The 20,637-nt window shown below is 51.9% G+C and overlaps 9 protein-coding genes across 9 annotated transcripts; 4 read left to right on the forward strand and 5 right to left on the reverse strand.

Moving 5' to 3' along the window:
• Nucleotides 1-36: 36 nt before the first annotated feature.
• BJX68DRAFT_177276 (Erg28 family protein) lies at nucleotides 37-939 on the forward strand. Its single transcript, XM_071037147.1, has 2 exons — nucleotides 37-382; nucleotides 438-939. Exons 1-2 carry the CDS (start codon nucleotides 320-322, stop codon nucleotides 798-800), a joined length of 426 nt encoding a protein of 141 aa, XP_070903004.1. The 5' UTR covers nucleotides 37-319; the 3' UTR covers nucleotides 801-939.
• A 1,917-nt stretch (nucleotides 940-2,856) lies between these two features.
• hxt8 (putative MFS monosaccharide transporter (Hxt8)) lies at nucleotides 2,857-5,222 on the forward strand. Its single transcript, XM_071037148.1, has 11 exons — nucleotides 2,857-3,125; nucleotides 3,176-3,203; nucleotides 3,252-3,313; nucleotides 3,362-3,552; nucleotides 3,601-4,029; nucleotides 4,080-4,131; nucleotides 4,180-4,189; nucleotides 4,238-4,367; nucleotides 4,422-4,561; nucleotides 4,643-4,756; nucleotides 4,833-5,222. Exons 1-11 carry the CDS (start codon nucleotides 3,066-3,068, stop codon nucleotides 5,060-5,062), a joined length of 1,446 nt encoding a protein of 481 aa, XP_070903005.1. The 5' UTR covers nucleotides 2,857-3,065; the 3' UTR covers nucleotides 5,063-5,222.
• A 46-nt stretch (nucleotides 5,223-5,268) lies between these two features.
• On the reverse strand, nucleotides 5,269-7,966 carry BJX68DRAFT_228867 (putative GTPase NOG1). The gene is made up of 5 exons (XM_071038921.1): nucleotides 7,852-7,966; nucleotides 7,683-7,791; nucleotides 7,507-7,608; nucleotides 5,754-7,450; nucleotides 5,269-5,692 (listed from the first exon to the last, which is right to left on the reverse strand). Exons 1-5 carry the CDS (start codon nucleotides 7,870-7,872, stop codon nucleotides 5,651-5,653), a joined length of 1,971 nt encoding a protein of 656 aa, XP_070903006.1. The 5' UTR covers nucleotides 7,873-7,966; the 3' UTR covers nucleotides 5,269-5,650.
• Nucleotides 7,967-8,094: 128 nt separating this feature from the next.
• Nucleotides 8,095-9,770, reverse strand: BJX68DRAFT_228868 (polyamine acetyltransferase). The gene is made up of 3 exons (XM_071038922.1): nucleotides 8,998-9,770; nucleotides 8,486-8,938; nucleotides 8,095-8,432 (listed from the first exon to the last, which is right to left on the reverse strand). The coding sequence occupies exons 1-3, from the start codon at nucleotides 9,379-9,381 to the stop codon at nucleotides 8,406-8,408; spliced, it is 864 nt and encodes a 287-aa protein (XP_070903007.1). The 5' UTR covers nucleotides 9,382-9,770; the 3' UTR covers nucleotides 8,095-8,405.
• A 1,299-nt stretch (nucleotides 9,771-11,069) lies between these two features.
• arg2 (acetyl-CoA:L-glutamate N-acetyltransferase) lies at nucleotides 11,070-13,476 on the forward strand. The gene is made up of 3 exons (XM_071038923.1): nucleotides 11,070-11,239; nucleotides 11,296-11,460; nucleotides 11,525-13,476. The coding sequence occupies exons 1-3, from the start codon at nucleotides 11,186-11,188 to the stop codon at nucleotides 13,424-13,426; spliced, it is 2,121 nt and encodes a 706-aa protein (XP_070903008.1). The 5' UTR covers nucleotides 11,070-11,185; the 3' UTR covers nucleotides 13,427-13,476.
• Nucleotides 13,477-13,484: 8 nt separating this feature from the next.
• Nucleotides 13,485-15,262, forward strand: BJX68DRAFT_228875 (sterol homeostasis protein ARV1). The gene is made up of 3 exons (XM_071038924.1): nucleotides 13,485-13,837; nucleotides 13,884-13,937; nucleotides 13,999-15,262. The coding sequence occupies exons 1-3, from the start codon at nucleotides 13,649-13,651 to the stop codon at nucleotides 15,112-15,114; spliced, it is 1,359 nt and encodes a 452-aa protein (XP_070903009.1). The 5' UTR covers nucleotides 13,485-13,648; the 3' UTR covers nucleotides 15,115-15,262.
• BJX68DRAFT_228879 (ATPase, V0 complex, subunit E1/e2) lies at nucleotides 15,263-16,518 on the reverse strand. Its single transcript, XM_071038925.1, has 4 exons — nucleotides 16,190-16,518; nucleotides 16,015-16,098; nucleotides 15,768-15,820; nucleotides 15,263-15,665 (listed from the first exon to the last, which is right to left on the reverse strand). Exons 1-4 carry the CDS (start codon nucleotides 16,198-16,200, stop codon nucleotides 15,586-15,588), a joined length of 228 nt encoding a protein of 75 aa, XP_070903010.1. The 5' UTR covers nucleotides 16,201-16,518; the 3' UTR covers nucleotides 15,263-15,585.
• Nucleotides 16,519-16,874: 356 nt separating this feature from the next.
• Nucleotides 16,875-18,033, reverse strand: BJX68DRAFT_263045 (BAR domain-containing protein; the record flags this gene model as incomplete). Its single annotated transcript, XM_071044590.1, has 5 exons — nucleotides 16,875-16,907; nucleotides 16,965-17,096; nucleotides 17,156-17,714; nucleotides 17,774-17,929; nucleotides 17,990-18,033. 5 exons carry the CDS (start codon nucleotides 18,031-18,033, stop codon nucleotides 16,875-16,877), a joined length of 924 nt encoding a protein of 307 aa, XP_070903011.1.
• A 273-nt stretch (nucleotides 18,034-18,306) lies between these two features.
• Nucleotides 18,307-20,032, reverse strand: BJX68DRAFT_177395 (uncharacterized protein). The gene is made up of 4 exons (XM_071037149.1): nucleotides 19,293-20,032; nucleotides 19,149-19,239; nucleotides 18,641-19,096; nucleotides 18,307-18,588 (listed from the first exon to the last, which is right to left on the reverse strand). The coding sequence occupies exons 1-4, from the start codon at nucleotides 19,866-19,868 to the stop codon at nucleotides 18,542-18,544; spliced, it is 1,170 nt and encodes a 389-aa protein (XP_070903012.1). The 5' UTR covers nucleotides 19,869-20,032; the 3' UTR covers nucleotides 18,307-18,541.
• Nucleotides 20,033-20,637: the final 605 nt, after the last annotated feature.

Consider the following 20,637-nt stretch of genomic DNA (forward strand, 5'->3'; position numbering starts at 1 on the left):
TCCCAAGCCATTAGAATTATTTGCTACAGAGCCAAGGTCTATTCGATTGTATGACAACATAGGCTATGTAAATAGGCTATACACTTAGGCTACACGTAGTATTTAATCTGCTTTAAGTCCCCCAGAACGAGCTGGCGGAGCTGGACGAATTCCAAATCAGGAATAGCGCGCTAAAAAAAAGGAGAGCAACGAGCTAAGCTTCAAGCTTGAATGATTACTATTCAATCGACAGTGCTAAATACGTATCTTCGCTTTCGCCTAGCCACGACTTGAATTGCTTCAGTATCTTCCGCCAGCTTGAAAACCCTGCCTGAACGAAATGGACCAACTGCTTTCCTACCTCCCTCCGTTCGACGGTCTCCTCCCCAAGTGGCTCGCCCTGGTATGCACTCGATATCCCAGCATCGCATATCGCAAACACAAGCTAACAATCCCAGGTCTCCGTCATCTCCGCAGCGAACAGTTTCCAGGCCTACTTCTCCGAAGCCTACACTGCACAGCTCTACAACGGCCGTCTCGCTGACGGTAGCCCGCACTCCAACGCCCACTCCTCCCGCCTGTTCGGTACCTGGACGTTGCTCTCTGCTTTCGTGCGCTTCGCTGCTGCGTACAACATTACGAACCCCGTGGTCTACGATCTCGCGACGTGCACATTTGGTCTTGCATTGCTACACTTTGTTGGGGAATGGTTGGGATTCGGGAGCGCGCAGCTCAAGGGTCGGTTTGTGAGCCCGCTGATTGTGGCCTCGAGCACCTTGACCTGGATGTTGACGCAGAGGGAGGCGTATCTTGGTGCTTGAACTGGTTTACTCGAGGTTATATTGCAGTACAGTAGTTTGCAAAATCAGCTTCAAATATCCTGCACCTCACGTGAATCAATTCGTAATCAGAGTCAGGGAGCTGGCCGAAGCCGACCACACCTCGATGCATTCGTCAAATGACAATGCGCCTCAGCGAACAAGGCTTGCTGGACGTTGTCCCTGCCAACATACGGATTATTAGAGAAATATGTCGTTCCAATCAGTCCTCAGTGTTTGAGATAGACCTTAAAGGGCGGAAATGTGCTATGAAACTTGTAGGTAGCTAAGGCTACTTGCTCTTTACTTGTTACTAATAACTTAGTTTTACGATAACGGCGATCCAGGATATGCCGAGAATGGTCGAGACTGAATCAATTCCGCTGCGAACTCAACGCCTATATAAATCTTCGCAATCATAATGTCTGCAAGCGGGGATTTGTCCCATACTTCTACGGCCACATTAACCGAATTGACCCTCCCGCGTTCCATCCAGCTTTGCAACATTTCGCGCACGATAAATATCACCCTAAAGCAATACTACTTAAATATCTTCCAAATGCCGAAAGTCTGAATTGCGAAAACTATTCTAAGGCCTGTTATTACCAAGCAATAGAGGGCATGAAGCAGATACACGCTGCTCACGTTCACCACTAAGATATAAACCCCAAAAACATACTCGTTGTTCCTGGCGACAAACAGCGGATGGTAATATGAGGATTCAGGTGCCCATACAGCTTCCTATGTTATCGGGGATTGGAGGCCCAAGATTGTCAATCCAGTCGTGACTGCATGATATGGCGGTTGAGGTATGGCAGGGATGTGGAAATACCAGGCAACCCATAAACCAGAGAATGAAATCCCTTGAATATGTTGTGGGAATAGTTTCATCCAGAACTTCGATCCATGAAAAAGACTACAGGCTCCCTGCAGTCGTAGCAGTCAGCGAAAACATCAGCTTTCGCGAGCATCTCAAGCGTCAGTTTCCGCGATATTTGATAGGATATGAACATGATCGAGCAACACATCCTCCTTCGCACCACAGCACAAACACAACAAAAGAATCAGAACTCTTCTCCAATCAGTCGGACAAGCCGGCCAAGTTGATGAAAAGGTGATTCGCGTCGATCGGAGGTAGTGTAAGCCCGATGACACTGTGTAGCAGAGCATGCGCAAGCACAGAGGCCCTGCCACGGAGACCAAAAATAAGATTAATCAAGAATGTGTTCAGTAGAACACTTTCAGAGATTAAACTGAAAAGAACAGATACTACACTTGATCTAAGCCAAAAGGCAAAGAGAGCTGGAAAAGAAAAGAAAAAAACAAGTAAAATGGCGCGGGCGACGGGCCCTTTTATATTCGCGGGAGAAGCGATGGGCTGCTAGTGTCGATTTAGCGAGGTGCTAGTCCCGTTTTGACTTATATTTGCCTGAGGCAACTAGATTCCTCTTCGGGTAAAATAGCCAGACGGCGGCGCCGCATCCACTGCCCAGAGACCAAGAGTGCTTGTTCACAGAGGCGGCTTCAGCCTTTCAACAGCTTTGGAAAGAATGTTCTTTCAGGATACAAAAAGGATATTCGACTCTCAAAGATGGCGCCAAACCAGAAAGAAACCACATCCTCGGGGTGTGTCCGATTCATTCGATTCTTCAGGTGTCGGACCCTGTGATGTTGGAGTCGTCTCCCCGCATCAATTCCTGTGTTGGGCAAGCCACACGAGTCACCACCCCAGCTTCAGGACGTCATGCTCACAAACCTGTCTGACCGTCTCCAATCTTGACTCGAGGAGCTTCATCTGCACCCCCACGCAATATGCCACCCCACGCGGAGCTATGGCTGTCGAATCATGAAGCCTGGGGCCGGGCCATACATTCCTCTGTGAGACCGGTTCCGACGTGATGTTTTGCCTCTCTAGCTGATGATTTGACTTTGACGGACCTTGGAACCTGTTCCTCCATCGAATAATCTTCTTTGAAATGCGACTCATTCAACCACTAGTCGGTGAACGGGTTGTTGTTGACCGAATCTCGCTGCTTGTCTCCACTCCCCCAGATTGCTCTCGTTCCCCAGCTTTTGGAGTACTCGGCCATACCCCGAGGGGTCAGCCCGTCAGGGCATTCGTTGCTTGCTCCTGCGCCTCGGATAAAATCCGCTGATCCTTTGGCGCTCGGCTGTGAGAGGGATACATAGGTATCTTGTGCCCTTCCTGCATCTTTCCGGTTGAGCAACTTTCTCTCACCCATATTCACTCCGCTGCAACTGGCCAAGATGGTTAGCTGGTACGCCTTGGGCGTCGCGCTTTTTGCCGCGATAGGAACCTTTCTCTTCGTGAGTACCTCCAAACCCAGCGCCGAGGTACACCAGACTAATATTGCTAGGGTTTCGATACTGGAATCGCCACTACGAGTAAGTCGCCGAGATAATATGCCGCATCACTTCGCTTATTCTCCATAGCAATTGCCCATGAGAGCTGGATCGACTACATGAAACACCCTTCGAAGGGTTTAACAGGCGCTGTATGTCACCTTGGCCCCAGTCTATGGCCCTGAGTTAACTGGATCTAGGTTGTCGCGGTTTATATCGCGGGCGAGGCCGTCGGGGCCCTTCTTCAAACCGCCGTCGCCGATAGACTAGGTCGTCTCCGTTTCATGGAACTCATGTGCATCATTGTTACGATTGGGACAACCATCCAAACAGCATCAGTCAACATCGGCATGTTCCTTGCTGGCCGTGCCTTGGCCGGAGTCGCAGTCGGGTGAGTCTCCCTGAACTATTCGGCAACATTAGCACTAACAACGATCAGAGGAATGGTTGGCACCGTCCCCATCTACCTCAGCGAAATATCCGACCCTCGTTATCGCGGATTGATTGGAGGTATCTCAGGCTGCGGTATCGCATTCGGGACCATGGCTTCGAACTGGGTTGGATACGCCTGCAGCTGGGCTCCATACGGCGCTGTTCAATGGCGTCTTCCTCTCGCCATCCAGATACCATGGGGTATCATCATGTTCAGCGGTTTGGTCACCTTCATGCCCAACTCTCCGCGTTATCTGGTCCGGACGGGCAAGGTGGAGGAGGCCCGAAATGAGTTTAGTCGGATTCGCCGCGATCTCAACTCGCTCGAGCTCCGGCAGGAGTTTGCGCAGATGCTGGCTCAGATTGAGTACGAGAAGGAACGCGAGATTACATCCTACAAGGAGATCTTCAAGCTTTTCAGGCACCGTGCGCTAGTGTGGGTTTACCCTCTTCCTCGTGATGGAGAATCATGAACTAATGAATCAGGTCAATCGCCGTACAAACCATGACGAGTCTTACTGGTGTCAATGTGATTCAGGTATGCTACCCCATCCAATGGAAAGTGTTAGCTACTAAGGTTCTCTAGTACTATCAAAGTAAGCCAGCTCAAAGTCACCCCCAATACCGAAACTAATAGCCCTTAGCAATCCTATACAAATCCCTCGGCATCGACCAGCACACTATCCTTGCCCTAGCAGCAGTCTACGGCACCATTGCCTTCGTCACCAACGCCCTGACCACGAAGTATCTGACCGATCAGTGGGGTCGTCGAAAGTAAGTGTTCATATCCTCAATGGCAATAGATATACAGAACTAACCAGAATTTAGGATGATCCTCGCCGGTCTAAGCGGAATCATCGTCGTCGAGATCTACGCCGCCGTCATGCAACGCGAGTTCCAGAACACAGATAACCGCATCGGCAAGGGTTTCGCTATTCTTGGTATCTACCTGTTCGTTGTAATCTACTGTAAGTTCTCCCAACAACACTGCGCTTGCCGAGAGCCCGGAAGACAGGGAAAGGCACAGCTAACATCCAATTCCATCACAGACGGTATGCTCAACAGCACAACCTGGCTCTACGGCGCCGAAGTCCTCCCCATCGCGCTCCGCAGTAAAATCATGGGTCTCGCCGCAGCATCGCACTTTATCGTCAACGTGGGCAGTACGCACACCCCCCCCTGACCTCTTCCACTCCCCATTCCCACAAAATCCCAATGCTAATAAAATAACAAAAACAGTAACCGAAGCCGGCCCTAGCGCATTCGCCAACATCCACGAGAACTATTACTACGTGTTTGTAGGCTGCACGTTGTTCTTCCTCGTGATCGCGTACTTCTATTTCCCGGAGACGAAGCGCAAGACGCTCGAGGAGATTGCCGCGTCGTTTGGGGATCGCGTTATTGATGCGGAGGATGTTGATGCGGATCCGGATGCGAAACCGAATGCTAGGGTTGTTCATGAGGAGTAGATGGATATATCTATATACGTGTTCAGCGCTGCTAGTGGGGTTGGCTGGATTTGGGGATGGTATAGAGAAGGGGAGGAAGGGAGCGGCCATCAGAGTTTTCACTTCGTTGGAAGGCCTTGCGCGGAGATAGGTGTTAGGCTTGGTTAGGTAGGGTAGTATTCAAGATAACTCCAGTTAGTTCGAGCTGGATTCATGAGGTACTGAGCATGGTCAAGACAATCAGCATTATTCTGCAAACTACGATAGGACTCTATAACAATCAGTAAAAAACTGGAAGTCTATCCATTGCATCATCTGGCGAGTATAATATGTATAATAGTTATACGCTCAATCCAGACAGCATATAGTCAAACGTGCAAGATATCGTAAAAAAAAAAGTAAAGAGGAAAAAACCTTCCCCAACGCCGGTTGAATTTTTTGATGAAGAAACACCCATGATCATGACGAGTATGAAGGACTGTACTACGGAGGATGGATAGGGTATTAAGGTCGGAGAGAGAGAGGATCCTCGTAGCTGTTTCGTGAACGGCGCGAAGCGAGAGAGGAAAGCCACGCAGGTAGTCGAAGGATGAGCGCAAGGGGATTGGTTTAACGACGTTGCGTCTTGCCCATGCCACGTTTTCCGGCGACCTAGTGGTTTGTTAGTTATGTCTGATAGGGGTTTATGGAAAGGGTGTGGAAAGCAGCGTACCAAATGCTTGGTGAGAGAGACGGTCTGGTGACGATCGGCCTCTCCCTGTCTGGCCATGCGGTTCATCTTCTTCTGGCCCAGCTTGGTTAGGCGCTCGGCCTTGGAGCGGGCGGTCTCGCTGGTAACACCATCGTGCAGACGATCTGTAGCAGCTTGGCTGCGAGCGCGAACCTTGGCGCGGGCAATTGCCAGCTTGGGGTCGTTCTGGTCGACGTCCATGGCGTCGCCGGTGTCGATTTCGCTGCGGGTCGATGTGCGTCCGCGGACTTGGCTCTGGGACCGGGCGCGGGAAACGGCGGCGTCGCCGTCGTAGCCGGCTGCGTCAAGGGCGTGCTCCATTTGCGAGAGCTTCTTGGCCTTTGCGCTGCGGGGGATGGCCGCGCGGTTCTTGAGGGACTTGCGGAGCTTGGCCTCGTTGCGCATAAGGGTGCGCTTTTCGCGGATCAGATCCGCCTTCATTCGGGTGTCGGCGTCTTCGGCATCCTCGACGCTCTCGTCCGACTCGTAGTAGCCGTCGGCCTCGAGCTTCTCCTCCTCTTCCTCCAGAGCGGCGAGCTTAGCCTCGATATCCGGATCCACGTAATCGTAAATGTTCTTGCCGTTCCAGACTTCGGGGATCTTGTCGTGCTTCCAATCGTCGTCTGCGAGTGTGTATGTCTTCTTCAGATCGATGTTGTAAACACCAGCGCCACCGTTCTCCTCCTCAAGATCCCGCTCCAGTCTCTTCCGGTTGGGGTCGTTCTTGTCGTACTTCTGGAGACCCTTGACGGCGTCAGGGATGAAAGTCTCACGCTGCACACCACCCATGGGCTGTGCGACGTGAATACGGGCCAGGACATCGCCGAGTCTCCCACCAGGAGTGCCGGCATTGTTCGATCCAGACTTGAGCTTCTGTGCTACGCGCTCAGCAAGCAACTTGTCGCAAGCGGCATTCTTGACATCTGTTACACCTTCGGTGGTAGTGCAAGAAAGCTGCAGCATCTCAACATCACCCGTCTTGAGCATCTTCTGCATCTCCTCCTGCAGTTCGGGTTCGAGGTCCTCCGGTCGTCGGACATCAATCTTGTTCACCACGATGAAAACGAGCTTGTTGGCGAAAAGAGGCCGAATACTGTGGAAGAGCTTGATCTGGTCGGAAACGGAGTAACCGCATTGCTCGGAAAGATCCATAAAGTACATCACGGCGGACCGCAAGTGGGCAATGGCAGTAATGGACTGCATTTCGATGGTGTTCATCTCCTCAAGAGGGTGGTCGAGAATTCCGGGTGTATCAATAGCCTGGAATCGCAGGTACTTGTAGTCGAAATGACCAACAAACAAACTCTTGGTCGTGAAAGCGTAGGGCTGAACATCGACATCTGCGCGGGTGATGCTGCGCAAGAAGCTGGACTTTCCAACATTGGGGTATCCGCAAATCAAGAGAGTGCGGGTGTTCGGGTCAATCGATGGCAAACGACCCAAGTGCTGTCGGACTTGTTCGAGGTACACGAGAGGATCTTTCAGGCGACGGCAGATAGTGGCCATGCGACCGAGACCGGCGCGCTTCAGCTGCTTGCACTGGAACAGGGATTGAGCATATTTGATGAGGCGGACATAGTCGCGGGACACGGTTTCGATCAGGTGTTTCGCAGTCGAGACTTGACCGAGGGCAATTCTGAAATGATCGGCATCGTAGAGGGTGTTCATCAAATCCTTGTCTAATCGCTTGTGAGACGAGTTGCGGTCAAAACTAGCAGATTTCTTGGGCACTCACGGAAAGGATGGATATCCTGCAGTCTGGGGAATCCATCCAAAATCGCCTGGAACTTTTCACAGAACGTTTCCTGGGTGTACTTGACTTTTCGAGTGTAGAAGCCTGAGCGGAGAAAATTTTCGAGTTAGAGACCGGTCCAACCGTCCACCACCGGGATTATCATAGTCGCAAAATACCTCGAATACGGCTGATTTTGAAGCCCGCACGAATCTGGGTCGGCAGCTGTCGCTGCGTACGACTGAGGACGATATCCAGGAACTCCTGGCTGGTGGGCACAGGAGGGATCTATCAAGCGGTGAAAATCAGTACAGGAGAAATCAGTTGGCAACAGCAAAAGGCGCTTACATCTTTCCACGTAGTCTTCATGATGGGCACCTGATGAGAGTCTGTCGATTAAAAAAAAGATGACTCTTAGCAGTAACCCGACCGTAGATGAGGCAAGATGAAGTTGTTATCGCCGACCGTCCAGCTCAAAAAAAATTATGTATGAGAGGCGCGGAGGCAGAATTTTTTTGGGGTGGGCGGTGAAGCGATGTGGGGGATTCTGCACTTTTCTAACCGAGACAAAAATACTGAGAATTTCAGGTTGCCGGACAAAAGTACTGACTGAGCGTGCTAGATATACATTGACTACAGAAGTATCTATGATAAACACTGAGCCTGCCCTGACCAAACCAACCCGGTCATCATATCATAGCAGATCGTATCATCGTAGCCCCAGAGAACTCCATTGCTTTTCGAACGACCACCCCGAGACCAAATTGCACAATCCGTGAACATGCATTGATGGGAATACAGACAGAATTGAGGGAATAGTAAAGAAGATGCTAGTCAAAACGAAGAAGAAGGAATCGTCGCAGCCGAGAACAAGTCATGAAAATGTGGTATCAGGAATATGATCATTCCTCCGTGTTGAATTCCAACACCTGAAACTAGTCAGCAAGGATACTCATGTCGCAGAGAGAAGATGGAAACGTACCAGATCTGTCCAACCACCACCACCAAACTGGCACTTGCTGGGACCCCGTCTCTGGAATCCAAAGGACTCGTAGAATGCGACGAGGTGGTCATGCGCGATAATCACAATGCGATCTGCGATCATTGCTTCGCGGATTCTTTGAATGTAAGACTTCATCAACGTGCTACCGACGCCCTTCCCTTGGTGCTCGGACGAGACCGCAAGAGAGTGAATCGCAATCGACATTCCCGTATCGTCATGACCAACAGTTTCCCCATCAACGACTGTAAGGCGTTCGGTCTTCCAGTTCTCCGGAAGCTCCATAGATTTGTCCGTCACATGGGGGGTAGATACTCGCGTGGCGATAATGTGTCCGACGAGGGTAGGGCGAGGCTTGGGCTCGCCGTGGTTCAGGATTGGGAGGGTAAACAGGCCGAGGCACAGCTCAGGGCATCTTCCGAGACGATATTGAAACTATTAAGAGGGGCGGGGGTCAGCGGAGTACGAAATAGGGCCTGCGCAAATGTATATACCTTCTCACGCGAGCAACGCTCCTGTACAGGGAATGCCTCCTCAACTGCAACACAATCCTCCACGTTCGACTCGGTCAAAACCTGCACAAAGGGATGCAAGTCGTCTAGTTTCGAGCGGTGGTGAACGGGCGGGCGGCGAAACCAATAGGGATAGTCATTCACATCGTCATGATCGACAGCGACATAGTCATCTTCAGCCTCCTCGTCGTCGTCGTCCTCGTCAACATCCTCCAAGGGAAGTCCGTTGGCCATCATCGCATCCGAATAATCGTGCAGGCGCGAACCATCGTGCTGGTTTATAGGCAGGGAAAAGCCATCTCCGTTCGATAAGGGTTTAAGCCCGTTGATGGGATGCGAGGGGTCGTAATTTGACTGGTCCGACATGGTCTGGAGAGGGGTAGTTCAGAAGTGGGGTGAAAGACAGTTGGTCGGGAAATGGTCTGATGTTATATATAACGACAACAGTGGTGCAAGTGAATGAAAGTCTGGAGTGAGAGGCTAATCGGTCTGGAAGGAGCGATAGGGAAAAAAGGGTAAAATCTCAAACGGCAGATTCATCCGAGGAAAGGCGACAAACCGGGATCGGTCCAGAGGCTCCAGACGAGGGTGCTGGTGGGTCGGCAATATAACGCAGGCGATAAGGCTTGCAGTCAGAAGAATTTAAACACAGATCGCTGAGGGCCGAGAATCTCTTAGCCAAATCTTGCAGTCCTGCAGAAGCTCAAGATCCTGGTCAATAACTCGCCTCCTAGAGTACTTTTGTTTGATTGAGTTTGAAGAGTTTTCACACTCGGTTCAGCCTGCGGGGCATTCGCAACCTTTATCTTTGCTCCCCCACTCTCGTCTTATCGTATTCTCCAGACTACTGGGACTAGGAGGTATCACTGGACATGACATGGGTGGACTATATCACGTTGCATAGTGTACAGTGTCAAAAGTCCGCCTCTTTTCAAGCACTTTCAGGCTCTGACAACAAGCTCATTATCGCCCCTCTCCGGTTGTGGTTACGAGATGAGGCCAGAGCATAATTGATACTGATAAGCTTTGGATATCTGGTTTACCTCCGACTCCAACACACTGCTGCGGATGCTCCTAAAGGTTACTTCGACTGAATCAAATAGGATGATTGAACTCCAATAAGGTTGCTATAAACTTACGCTTTCTATGTGTCTGTGACATCAACCTTGAACTCTTTGTCAATGAAGCTCCTGCCTTTTGACATATTAGCTAGTACTTGGAGCTTAAAAGTACATGCCTAAGGGACCGTCGCCAATATGCGTATCTCCCTTTCATGATTCTGTCAGGTTGTATCTAAATTATAGATTTCCTCAAGTTGTGTTGAGACCTTGTCCACCTGGAGAACGTCAAGGGCCATCATTAGGAACCCGGATGCAACTTGGATATATATCCAGGCGGAAGCGAGAGAGTTTGCTTGGGACGTTATTTAATCGGATGGATGACCGGCCAGCACCCAGCAGAGAGTTAAACCGTGAATTGTGATAAGCAGGGCACCTTGGAAACGCAAATGTCATTAAGCATAAAGGACTCGCTTAGTGGTTGGTTTATCGCTGATTCCTCGCAGGGAGGTAGCATTCATTATGCGGGATATAGTTCAGCCTTGAGTTTCGTGTCTGACGCTGTGTGGTTGGTACTGTCGCAATTTGCACATGAAATTGCTTCCAGGAGATATGTTTGTGTATATATTTAGCTTAAGCGATCCCCTCCCAGGGACCATTATTGAGCATCCTCTACACTCTAAAATTGGCCTGGAATGTGAATGGCCTCAACTGCCATCTATGGATACAATAGTTTACCGCTATTCTCGACCGCCAGTTCAGGAACAACTTCTGACAGACAGGGGCTCACAGGCGACGGGATCCTGTTCCAAGGATCGAAGGGAAGCTCAGTGTGTCTGATCCTGAGAAATCCCTCATCCCTCACGATAAACCAGAAGCCGGTCCCGATGATTGGCCTCGGGAGAAATCGACGCAGCCGAGAACGGAGGAGTCGGCTGCATCGTCATTGACTCACGCTTTTTCCCTCAAGATATCGACCCATTTTTCTTTTCCCTCCTCCGGCCCGCCAACTGCACCCCACAATGTTCTCTGCCCTTCCGGTTCCTTAGGAACCTGGTCGTCTCTCTGTTCCTGTACCTGGAATGAGCTTCGAATTCTCCTAGCGATGCACCATGAGCTCGAGGGCGCTCACTTGGTCGCGGGCTGCTGCTCAGTCCCCGCTCACGGTACGAGCTTGTTTGCTTCTTGCTGTTCGGCCTTTCACCTAACATTATTATTATAGTGGCATTCGGCCGTACTGAATGCTTGCGATGAAGCTCATTCAGCTCCCCGTCGCTGTTTCTCTTTCGCGTGCGATCGCGGAGTCAACCAGAGCGCCGACTTCTCGTCTACCAGCCACAGCTATGATCGGCTCGGCCGTCGTGCAAAGGAGAAGTTGCTCGATCGGGTATGATAGCTCCAGATTGTCAATTGCTTCGCGAGAGTCTTAACTGACATATGACTGGCTTTAGGAGTTCTTTATGAGCTTATTGAACTCGGCGTCTACTAAACGCGAAGCGAAATCATACCTCGCCCGGATCAAAGCGCAGCACGGAGCGAACCCCCCCAAGAAACAGTCAAGAAAACAAATCGAGCAGACCATTGCCAATTCACTACCTTCCGGCGTCAACTTGGGGTCATTCTACTGTCCGTCGAAATCCATCAACGATGCACCCGTGTTCCTTCATGATTCAACACCCACCCCCACACGGGAAGAGTTACCAGAACGACTGCACCTAGCCTTGGTCAAAATCAAAACCCCGCAGCTGCTGGATGATTATACTTTGACTGGCGTGGCCAAGACCCTCTCCCAGCTCAACCGGCTGGGGATGGCCTGCTGTGTGGTCGTTGACCCTGGGTCGGACGGAGATGCCAACACGCTGCGGAAAATAGCTACCGAGCAGGTTGGTCGCATTTCGACGGCAATTGACGCTCAGCCGGATTCGACGTCCGCATATCTGGCTTCGGTGTTGTCCTTGTCAGCTAAGACGCCAAACATACCCACGGTCTCGTCTCGCAAGCAACTCCTTGGCCCGCTGCGGGATGGCCAAATCCTGATTGTTGCGCCAATTGCGTACACGGAAGACGTGCCAAAGGCTGTGATAGTACCCGCTAATGATGCAATTTTGGCTTTGACCAAGGAGTTTGCAGGCCTGGCATTGACACCAGATCCTGACGAGGATCCCCTGGTGGTGGCCAAGAAGATTAGTGACCTACAGAAGGAAGTGTCTTTGGACCGTGTTGTCCTGTTAGATCCTCTCGGAGGCGTTCCAGCTTTTCGTGGGCCTCAGACGTCGCATGCCTTTATCAATATGGACCAGGAATTCGAGAGCATTGAGCGCGAGCTTTCCCAAGTCCGCCAACCGGCGGGTGAGAACCAGGGTACAGGTCTTGCTGATTCCATCGTCCAGAGTAATCCACTGTCAAAGTTGGTCGATTCTGAGATCGCGTCTGCACCTTCGAAACAAGGTCTATTGCCTCTCAAGGTCGGTGGAAGCACTATTGATGGACATTTGGAGAATCTGCGACTCTCACAACAAACCTTGGCAATGCTTCCATCAGCATCATCTGGTATCATTACTTCTCCTCTTGAAGTTGCGGACTCGGCACGTTCGCCCGAAGCCACGGAGTTGTCCGTGGGTACACGACGACAGCGGAACCCCCTCATCCATAACCTTCTCACTGATAAGCCTCTACTCTCATCTTCATTGCCGTTGAGTCGACGGGCACGCGGCTCAATAAACCTACCCGCACCGCCCACCACCTTTGTTAAGCGCGGCATGCCCGTCAGTCTTTTTCCAGATCCACACGTCCAAGTGTGGACAGCTCACAACCGCCCAGAGTTGAGCCTCGAAGACCCTAGCATTGATCTTCCCCGACTCGTGCATTTGATTGAAGACTCGTTCAACCGCAAACTCGACGTACAGGATTACCTCAACCGAGTCAACGGCCGCCTGGCTGGTCTAATCATTGCAGGAGAGTACGAAGGCGGCGCTATTCTAACCTGGGAACTCCCGCCCGGTGTAAAGGATGACGGGAGCGAGGCAAGCACGGCACGGATGGTGCCGTATCTCGACAAATTTGCAGTCCTCAAACGCAGTCAAGGTGCTGGAGGTGTTGCAGATATTGTGTTCAATGCCATGGTGCGCACATGCTTCCCCAACGGAGTGTGTTGGCGTAGCCGCAAGGACAACCCAGTCAACAAATGGTACTTTGAACGGTCTCTAGGAACCTGGAAACTTTCGGATACCAATTGGACCATGTTCTGGACCACTCCTGATCTCCCTGAGAATCCGCAGATATTCCGGGATTACGAGTCTGTGTGTCGAAGCATCCAGCCTAGCTGGGCGGACGATACTGGAGTGATTGATTAATATATACTATATACAGATGCACATAGACATAGAGGTTGGAATATATCCTGAATTTTCTATCCTTTAAGTCGTCGCCATTTCTCCAGCGTACACCGATGTATACACTCTTTGTAGCTCACCGCCCTCGGCGATATCGGAGATCAGCAGAACCACATTTCTCCTTTCCAACTATGCAACTGCAATCCGTCAACAACCCACGCTCATCATGGGCATTGACTGACGATGCCCATCTGCATCGAATGCTCGTACCCGGTCTCGCACCTGTACAGCGCCTACAGTCGCGCAGATGATCGGTCCCTGGGCAAAGGCGTGCGTTTGACGCAGTGCCCGCGCTGCAAACGCTTCGCCGACAAATACGTTGAGCATGACTTTGTCGTGATCTTCATTGATCTTGTCTTGATCAAGCCACAGGTACTTGAGGTCTACAGCTGTTTCTGGACTTGGCTAATACTCGAAGGTGTACCGCCATCTCCTCTTCAATCGGCTCGAAGGAGACGAGCACAAATTTGATGTCAGACACCGGCGATAGACCATCCAAACCTTTACATTGACAATGACTGATTTCGCTGTAGCGTTCTATTATCCGCCTCGGAGTCCTCCTACTACTCTTCGACGTCTACCTGACCTGGGCGCGAATTGAAAAGTCTCCGTCTCTCGAGTCAACATTCCTCTCGCGCGCTCCGATCATTGTGCAATACCTCTTCTTCCTGACTCTGAACGCCCTCGCAACCCTCGCTCACCATCTCACCGTCCGTCTCCTCGCGTCATTCTTGACTCTACCGAACTCCAAACAACCGACCGACAGCCCTTTATCCCAGCCAACCGACGTCCCCGCATCGGATCCCTCAACACCCGTCCTCCCCACCTTCCCACAACCACAAGCCCCGGGCTCTGCGTCGCAAAGTCCGTCCAAGATTGCATCGCAAGCTCCCTCGCAGGATTTTCAGAGCACCGTTGGCAATACCAGCACCAATACCAGTACCAATGGCACGAGCAGTGGTAACGGCAGTACCAATGGCGTGACAAATGAGAACCAACGCCCAAACCAACCCTCTAGCCCGCGCGACTCTTTCTGCGGTCTCCCGCCTCCACTACATCGCACTTCTACGGCCCCAGCCCAGAGCCTTCAGCCTCTCGCACCGCCATCCCAGGCTAGTCCAACTGCAATCAGCACCGCGTTATTCGTCAGCAGTTGCGCGAAGCTCTTCCCAATCCTTCTCGTGATTTGGGGACCGGACGGCAGCGGTAGCTTCGACTCACGCTCTTCAGCCTCCTCCTCTTCCGCCGGAGTAGGCTCCGCACCACACCCAAACCTCGCACAGCATGCCTCAGGAGGCGGGATAACCCCCGCCGCCCTCGCCGGCTCCTCATCCTCATCCTCAACACAATCACATTCCTCCTCCTCATCGACGTCATCGTCCTCTTTCTCATCCTCCCTCTTCGAAACTCTCCTCCATCTCATACCATCTGCCCTACCAGCCAGCTACGTCGCGAATATCATCGAGATCGCCAGCTCACTGTTTACCCTGGGTGCGACGGATACGCATCTCGTGCTGCTGAGTAACATCGAAGCGCTGTATATCCTGCTTGGATGTGGGTATTTCCGGGCTATGGCGCTTGCTGTTTCGGGGTTGGTTGCTAGGTGGACGGTACAGAGGGTTATTTTGGGGGTTGTTGGGGTTGGATAGGGTGAGTGATGTGTCTTTTATTCTTGTTCTGAAGCGGATATTAGATCGCCTGCTATTGTATATATTACTGATTGGGCTTCTTACGGAAAGTATGAGACGCAACTCCTGGAGTGTTCGCTCGTACCGTAAAAGCCAGCAGGAAACGTGTTCCCAGCACGGAAAATGAAATGGAATGCATATGGATATACTGAAAGAAACGAGAAGAAGTAACTATACATAAATGCCATGCTGCTAGCCATGCAGCATCCCTCCATATACCATCCACACCCAACCCACCTCAGTGATCCTTGAGATCTCAATCGTAATCTAGCCCGACGGAGCTATGTCAATGCCCGTCAACTGCCATTGCCCACAGCCGGAGCTACAATCCTGGCACAGACTAGGCACCAACGAGGCGTATTCGGAAATCCGACGGCCCCAATCTTCAATCTCTATCCACAACCTGAACAAAACCCCCTTTCACAACAATTATCACTGCGGTACGCGATCAGGCCGGATATCCGATCTCCGGGGAGCAATGAGCGGATGCCATTGTGCGAGGAATGTGATCGCTGTATGGTGAACGGGACAGATTAGCATATGTTCTCTTTTTCGGGGTCGAAGATCCTGTTGTATCGTATAGCGAGAGGTAGGGAGAGGGAAGAAAAACATACCCCACATCAGATAACAGCTCGCAAGCGAGAGGATGATTGTGCTTCGCCAGACTCTGTAGAGAGGGAGTTGATGTTAGTACTGCTATCCATACAGATCCAGTTCATTTGATCCGCGCCGCATATTCAGTGCATCATATGCTCTTCGCCCGCACGAAATGGGTAGGGTCGACCCTTCCGCGAGAGATCACTGAGCAGAATGCGATGCAACGCTGGAACAGAGAGTGAAAACGTAAGAGGGGAGACATACGTCTGATTCTCCCCCTTCGGACTAAACAACCAAGCTGCGACGCCGGCGGCCACGACGACGATGAGGCCGATTAGGAGACTCCAACTGTATTCCGTAGGAATCAAGATTAGCCGATGCTCTTTCTCTTGACTGATTGACAGTTTGTTCTGTCTTGAGACGTGGGCGGAGTATGTACCCGTTTGCCATGTTGTTCTCTTATGGATTCTGGAGGGGTCCTATGGCTGGAGGATGTGTGTGAGATGCGATTAACTTGACTGGGCCGGCCTAGTCGAGTCGAAGCGTTTTCGATTGGACGCTACACGTCTGCGCTCGTTGAGAAGGGTATGGGTTGTCGCGGAGTCGGTAGGTAGGTAGCCTAGGCCGGGGAATGGGGAGTTCCTTCGACGGCGGGAGTAACGAAGCAATCGGCGGAGCTAGATCCGGAAACAATAACGTGTGCGGTGCAAAGACGAGACCTTCTATGTGAGATTAGGTTGGAGGAACGGCTGTGTGAGCAGTTCAAGGTTGACTGGCTGATGGAGCTTCCCCGAGATGCTGTGGCCGATGGGTCTGGTGTGGCGCGGGCGCGCTGTGGCGGTGTAGTGTACATATGTCATTGGGAATCGGGATGCATATTTACAAATTTCAGATTGTCTACAGCTCATTTGGGCTCATTGGTGGAATGATAAGAGGTTAATGATTACGGATCAATTCAAATCACATATCCGCCGTCGAGGGATATCAAACGCCCTTACAGGTCCAAATAGGTAGATGACGTACGGGGATGGAAGAGGTAGAGTGTGTAGGAGAAGAAGGGATACATAACAGACGGCGCGGGGCATGTTAATAGGAAGCAGAAATAACTGGCGCGTGTGACTCGCCTAAGCCCCCTCGCGGCTCTTACGGTAGCTTGCCTGTCTGAAGTCAGTTGCGGCACATTGAAGCGGTAGGGGACGGAATGGATGTCTCACCTCTTGCTCAACCTGGAGCGAGTCGACAACAGGAGCCAGCTCGCTAAGGATCTCGTAGGAGCGCTTGTGGTACTCCAGCTGGGCGGCGATCAAGTCCGCCAGGTTCCTGAGGGGTTCGGGAGTATCGAGGACCTAGAGCACATGATTAGTAAATCTCCGATAGCTTCATCGAACATGAAATTGGAACGCACATTCTTCATAACGCTGACCGCCTCCTCTGTCTGTCCAACAAACTCATCCTCCGCTTGCTCAATCTCTGACCTCGCCTCCTCACTCAAGCTATCCAAATCTCCCTCCGCAGTTCTATGCTTCGCCTTGACGGAATCCAGCATAAGCCGGGCATTCTCCACATTCTTGCGCGCCTTCGCCGCAAACATCAAGTTCGTGTTCAGCGTGGTGTTCCACCCAGCCAGGAATCGCGACTGGATCTGGGCGTCCTGCGCCAGACGGGCCTCGCCGACCTTCTCCGAGGCAAGGGCATACTTCTCCAGCGCGGTCGCGAGCGGGTCCTCTCCAGCTATGGTGCTCGCCAGCGTCTGGGAGCCAGCTAGCGAAGCGCGGGCGATGGCATGGCTGAAGGTCTTGGGCTGGGGTTTCGCAGCGGGAGGCGCGGTCAGAGCGGCTTGGGCCTCGGCAGGGGTGCTGGCCTGCGAGAGGAGCTGAACTTTCTCGTTTATGGTGCGGCCGAGGTCGTTGAAGGATTCGCGGATGTTCGGGGGGTAGTCGTAGGCTTCGTTGGAGTATTGGGAGCTATAGGCCGACATGTAAGGACAGCTTGCCTGGTTCATTTGCGGCATGGGATGACGTACGTCACCTGGAGAAGTTTCTGGTGTACCAGCTTGAGGGCGTCCACCCTCTTCTCGAGCTCGATGTACTCATCAGGAAGCTGAGTCTTGTCCTCGACCTGGCCTAGCTGCTCGCGGATCAACTGCTGTGTGCGCGCAGCAAATGGCGTAAAGTTCGCACTATTTCAAGGCAAAGCGACATCAGGCCCATGTTAGCAACCATTATCTCAAGCATGATACATGTCATTTTTGGCGACGGATGCAGTTCCGCGACAGATAACCATGTTGTAGGCTGCCATTTATCTCACCTAAAGTTCTTGCCGAAAGCTTGGAACTTGTCCATGGTTGATATAAAGCAAAACAGTCCAGCTGGTTGGAATGGAAAGAAAGGAAGAGGTAACAGGCGTCTGTGATAGGGGGAGAGGAGCTGTTGTGTGTCGATTTGTTTGGGAAAGCTGGTTTGGCCGCTTGAGCGAGTCGAGGCCTCCCGCACCGCCTTGCACCGCCACTGTTTCACATGCTCTCTTTGGGAGGATCTACATTCTTTATCCCATCAATGACAAAGTGACAGCCGTAATATTGAAGTGTACAGTCTGAAAAATACAACTAAAAGTAAGAGTATATCGAATGTAAAGACAGCAGAAAACACGGTTTCGATGCCTGCGAAACCTGGTATGATCCCATCACATACTCCCATCTAATCTCTCAGTCGCTCAGATTAGGAAAGAAACTCGTAAGACGTGACAAAGAAAAGGAGAAACATGTCGTAAGCTGGAAGGGAAGAAGAGAAAGTTAGGTCATGGTTGCAAGCATGCGGCGAAGGGTTCGCGAGGGAGGACCTATCAAAAATGTTAATAGCTGTCGTATGAGAACTTCGGTTGGTCCGCCTACCTCTGCGGTCCTTCTTGATTTCTAAGACTTCCTCCTCCTCACCGCTGGGCCCATATAGAGCAGTTTCCGGGTCAAATGGCGGCCTGTAGTGATCGATGGCATAGTCATCAAGACTACTATCGCTGTCTCGAGGGCGTATAACCATCGCGAGTTGTCCAGGATTGTCGCTGCGCTCGTCACGAGGCGCTACTAGCATGCGGACAGGAGATGAATGACGTCGGGTACGGGTACGTGGTGCAATGGAAATCGACCGAGACCGGGAGACAGTCCTCCTCGTTGTCTTCGTCGAGTAGTCGTAGCCTGCGGGCGACGGCGAAAGGTATCGATCCGACGCTGGCTCGACGATAAGGGTCTCACTCGCCCTTGGACTTGGGGTAAAGGTCTCCATCGCGACTCGCTCCACTCTTCTGTGTCTCGATGTCGCTCGGACGGGAGATCGTGCTCTTATAGGAATGGCTTAACTGATGGTCAGTATATGCGCTTAATGGCTAGGGCACGTGAACAGTACCTTCAGCCTGACGCTTGATCTCGCGACTTCTCTCAATGACGGCATCAATCTGCTCTTTGGAAAGAGCTAGTTGAATAATGACCAGGTCATCCTGAATTTTGTTAGCACCGCAATGGACGAATGCGCACACATTATGTTCCATACCTCTTCTTCATAGGGATACCCGTATTCACGGATCGCACGTGTATGTACGAGCTTCCGGGGCATGCGAGTCTTGCCTTTACGAGGATATGGCTTCACCTCTTCGACCCTCTCCCTATATCGACTCTCCCGCTCCGGAATGCGAATCGCTTCATACTCGTCTCGACGGACCCTGCGGCGCGCAGGAGGAGGGCTAGGCGCTCCGCGGGGGAGATAACCATGGTAGTACTCGTCGATTTTGCGCGAGGGCAGACGATCGTATGTATCAAGTGAGGATTGTCTGCGCAGCATCCTGGGTCGTGGAGGGGGACTCTCTGCATGGCGGCGCTCATGGCGAATTAGGGGTCCCGAGTGGTGAAGGTGGTCATCTTCATAGTGTCTGCTCGGTCGGCGAGCTGGAGGTCCGAAGCGATCGGTTTCTTGCAAGCGAGCGTCCCAGCGAAATTCATCTTCAACTCTGCGTGGTGGTCGGTCGAGGATCGCAGCACCACGGGACCGATGGCGCCCGCGGGACTCACGAGAAAGATACTCGGAGTCACTTTCCAGCACGCTGGAGCGCGAGTCAGAGTAGCGAGGCATGGCGACTGACCCGCAAGCGTCAGCTCGAGTGTACCGTGGGTGACGCAGGCGGATGACTGGGGACGGACCGCTGGTGTGGTGGGGTAAAGGAACCGTGGATTTGAGCAAAGATAGGGAGTATCGAGTTGGAGACGTGATTCAATGCGAAGAGGAAAAAGTGAGAATAGGTATTGCGATCTCGTCTGAGGCAAGGAAAAAGAAAAGTAAACAGAAGCGCTGTGAGACAAGAGTGAGCGAAGCGCTGGCCGCTTTATAATGCTGAGCGATGACGTCCGTTTCAACTTTCGAGTCTGGGGATCTGCTCTCGCCCTAAATATAGGTTGTGTAATTATTGCTCCCCTCCATACCGTATTATTTCCATCTCTAAGGTTTCTGTCTGCGCCTCGTTTTGCTCGGTGTCCGCTCTTTGCCTGCCCCAAAACACCTGTGACCCTCTGCTTCGCAGGAGAAGAGACGGTGAATGCTGTTTCTGCCTTTCCATCAACTGCTGAACTCCGAGATGCAGCTCTCGGAGGAGTCCGTAGGCCCACAGTAGTTCACGTCGAACCGCTGGCTCCTGCTGAGTCGCTGCCCAACCCGGAAGTCGATGCATGGCCTGCGTCTCCCGTTATGATCTACCTTAGTACCTGACACTTGGGCACTCCTGGACCACTCAATCTGGCTCAACTGGAAGCGCTGTCCTTGAACTGAGACCGCATTGACTTTATGGGGCGAGTTTTGCCTTGTCACTGGATGCGCAATGAACTGGCCTGGCGTTATTGGCGCAGCC

The sequence above is a fragment of the Aspergillus pseudodeflectus genome (genome assembly GCF_044049435.1).
Source record: "Aspergillus pseudodeflectus strain CBS 756.74 chromosome Unknown BJX68scaffold_6, whole genome shotgun sequence".
Lineage (NCBI taxonomy): Eukaryota > Fungi > Ascomycota > Eurotiomycetes > Eurotiales > Aspergillaceae > Aspergillus > Aspergillus pseudodeflectus.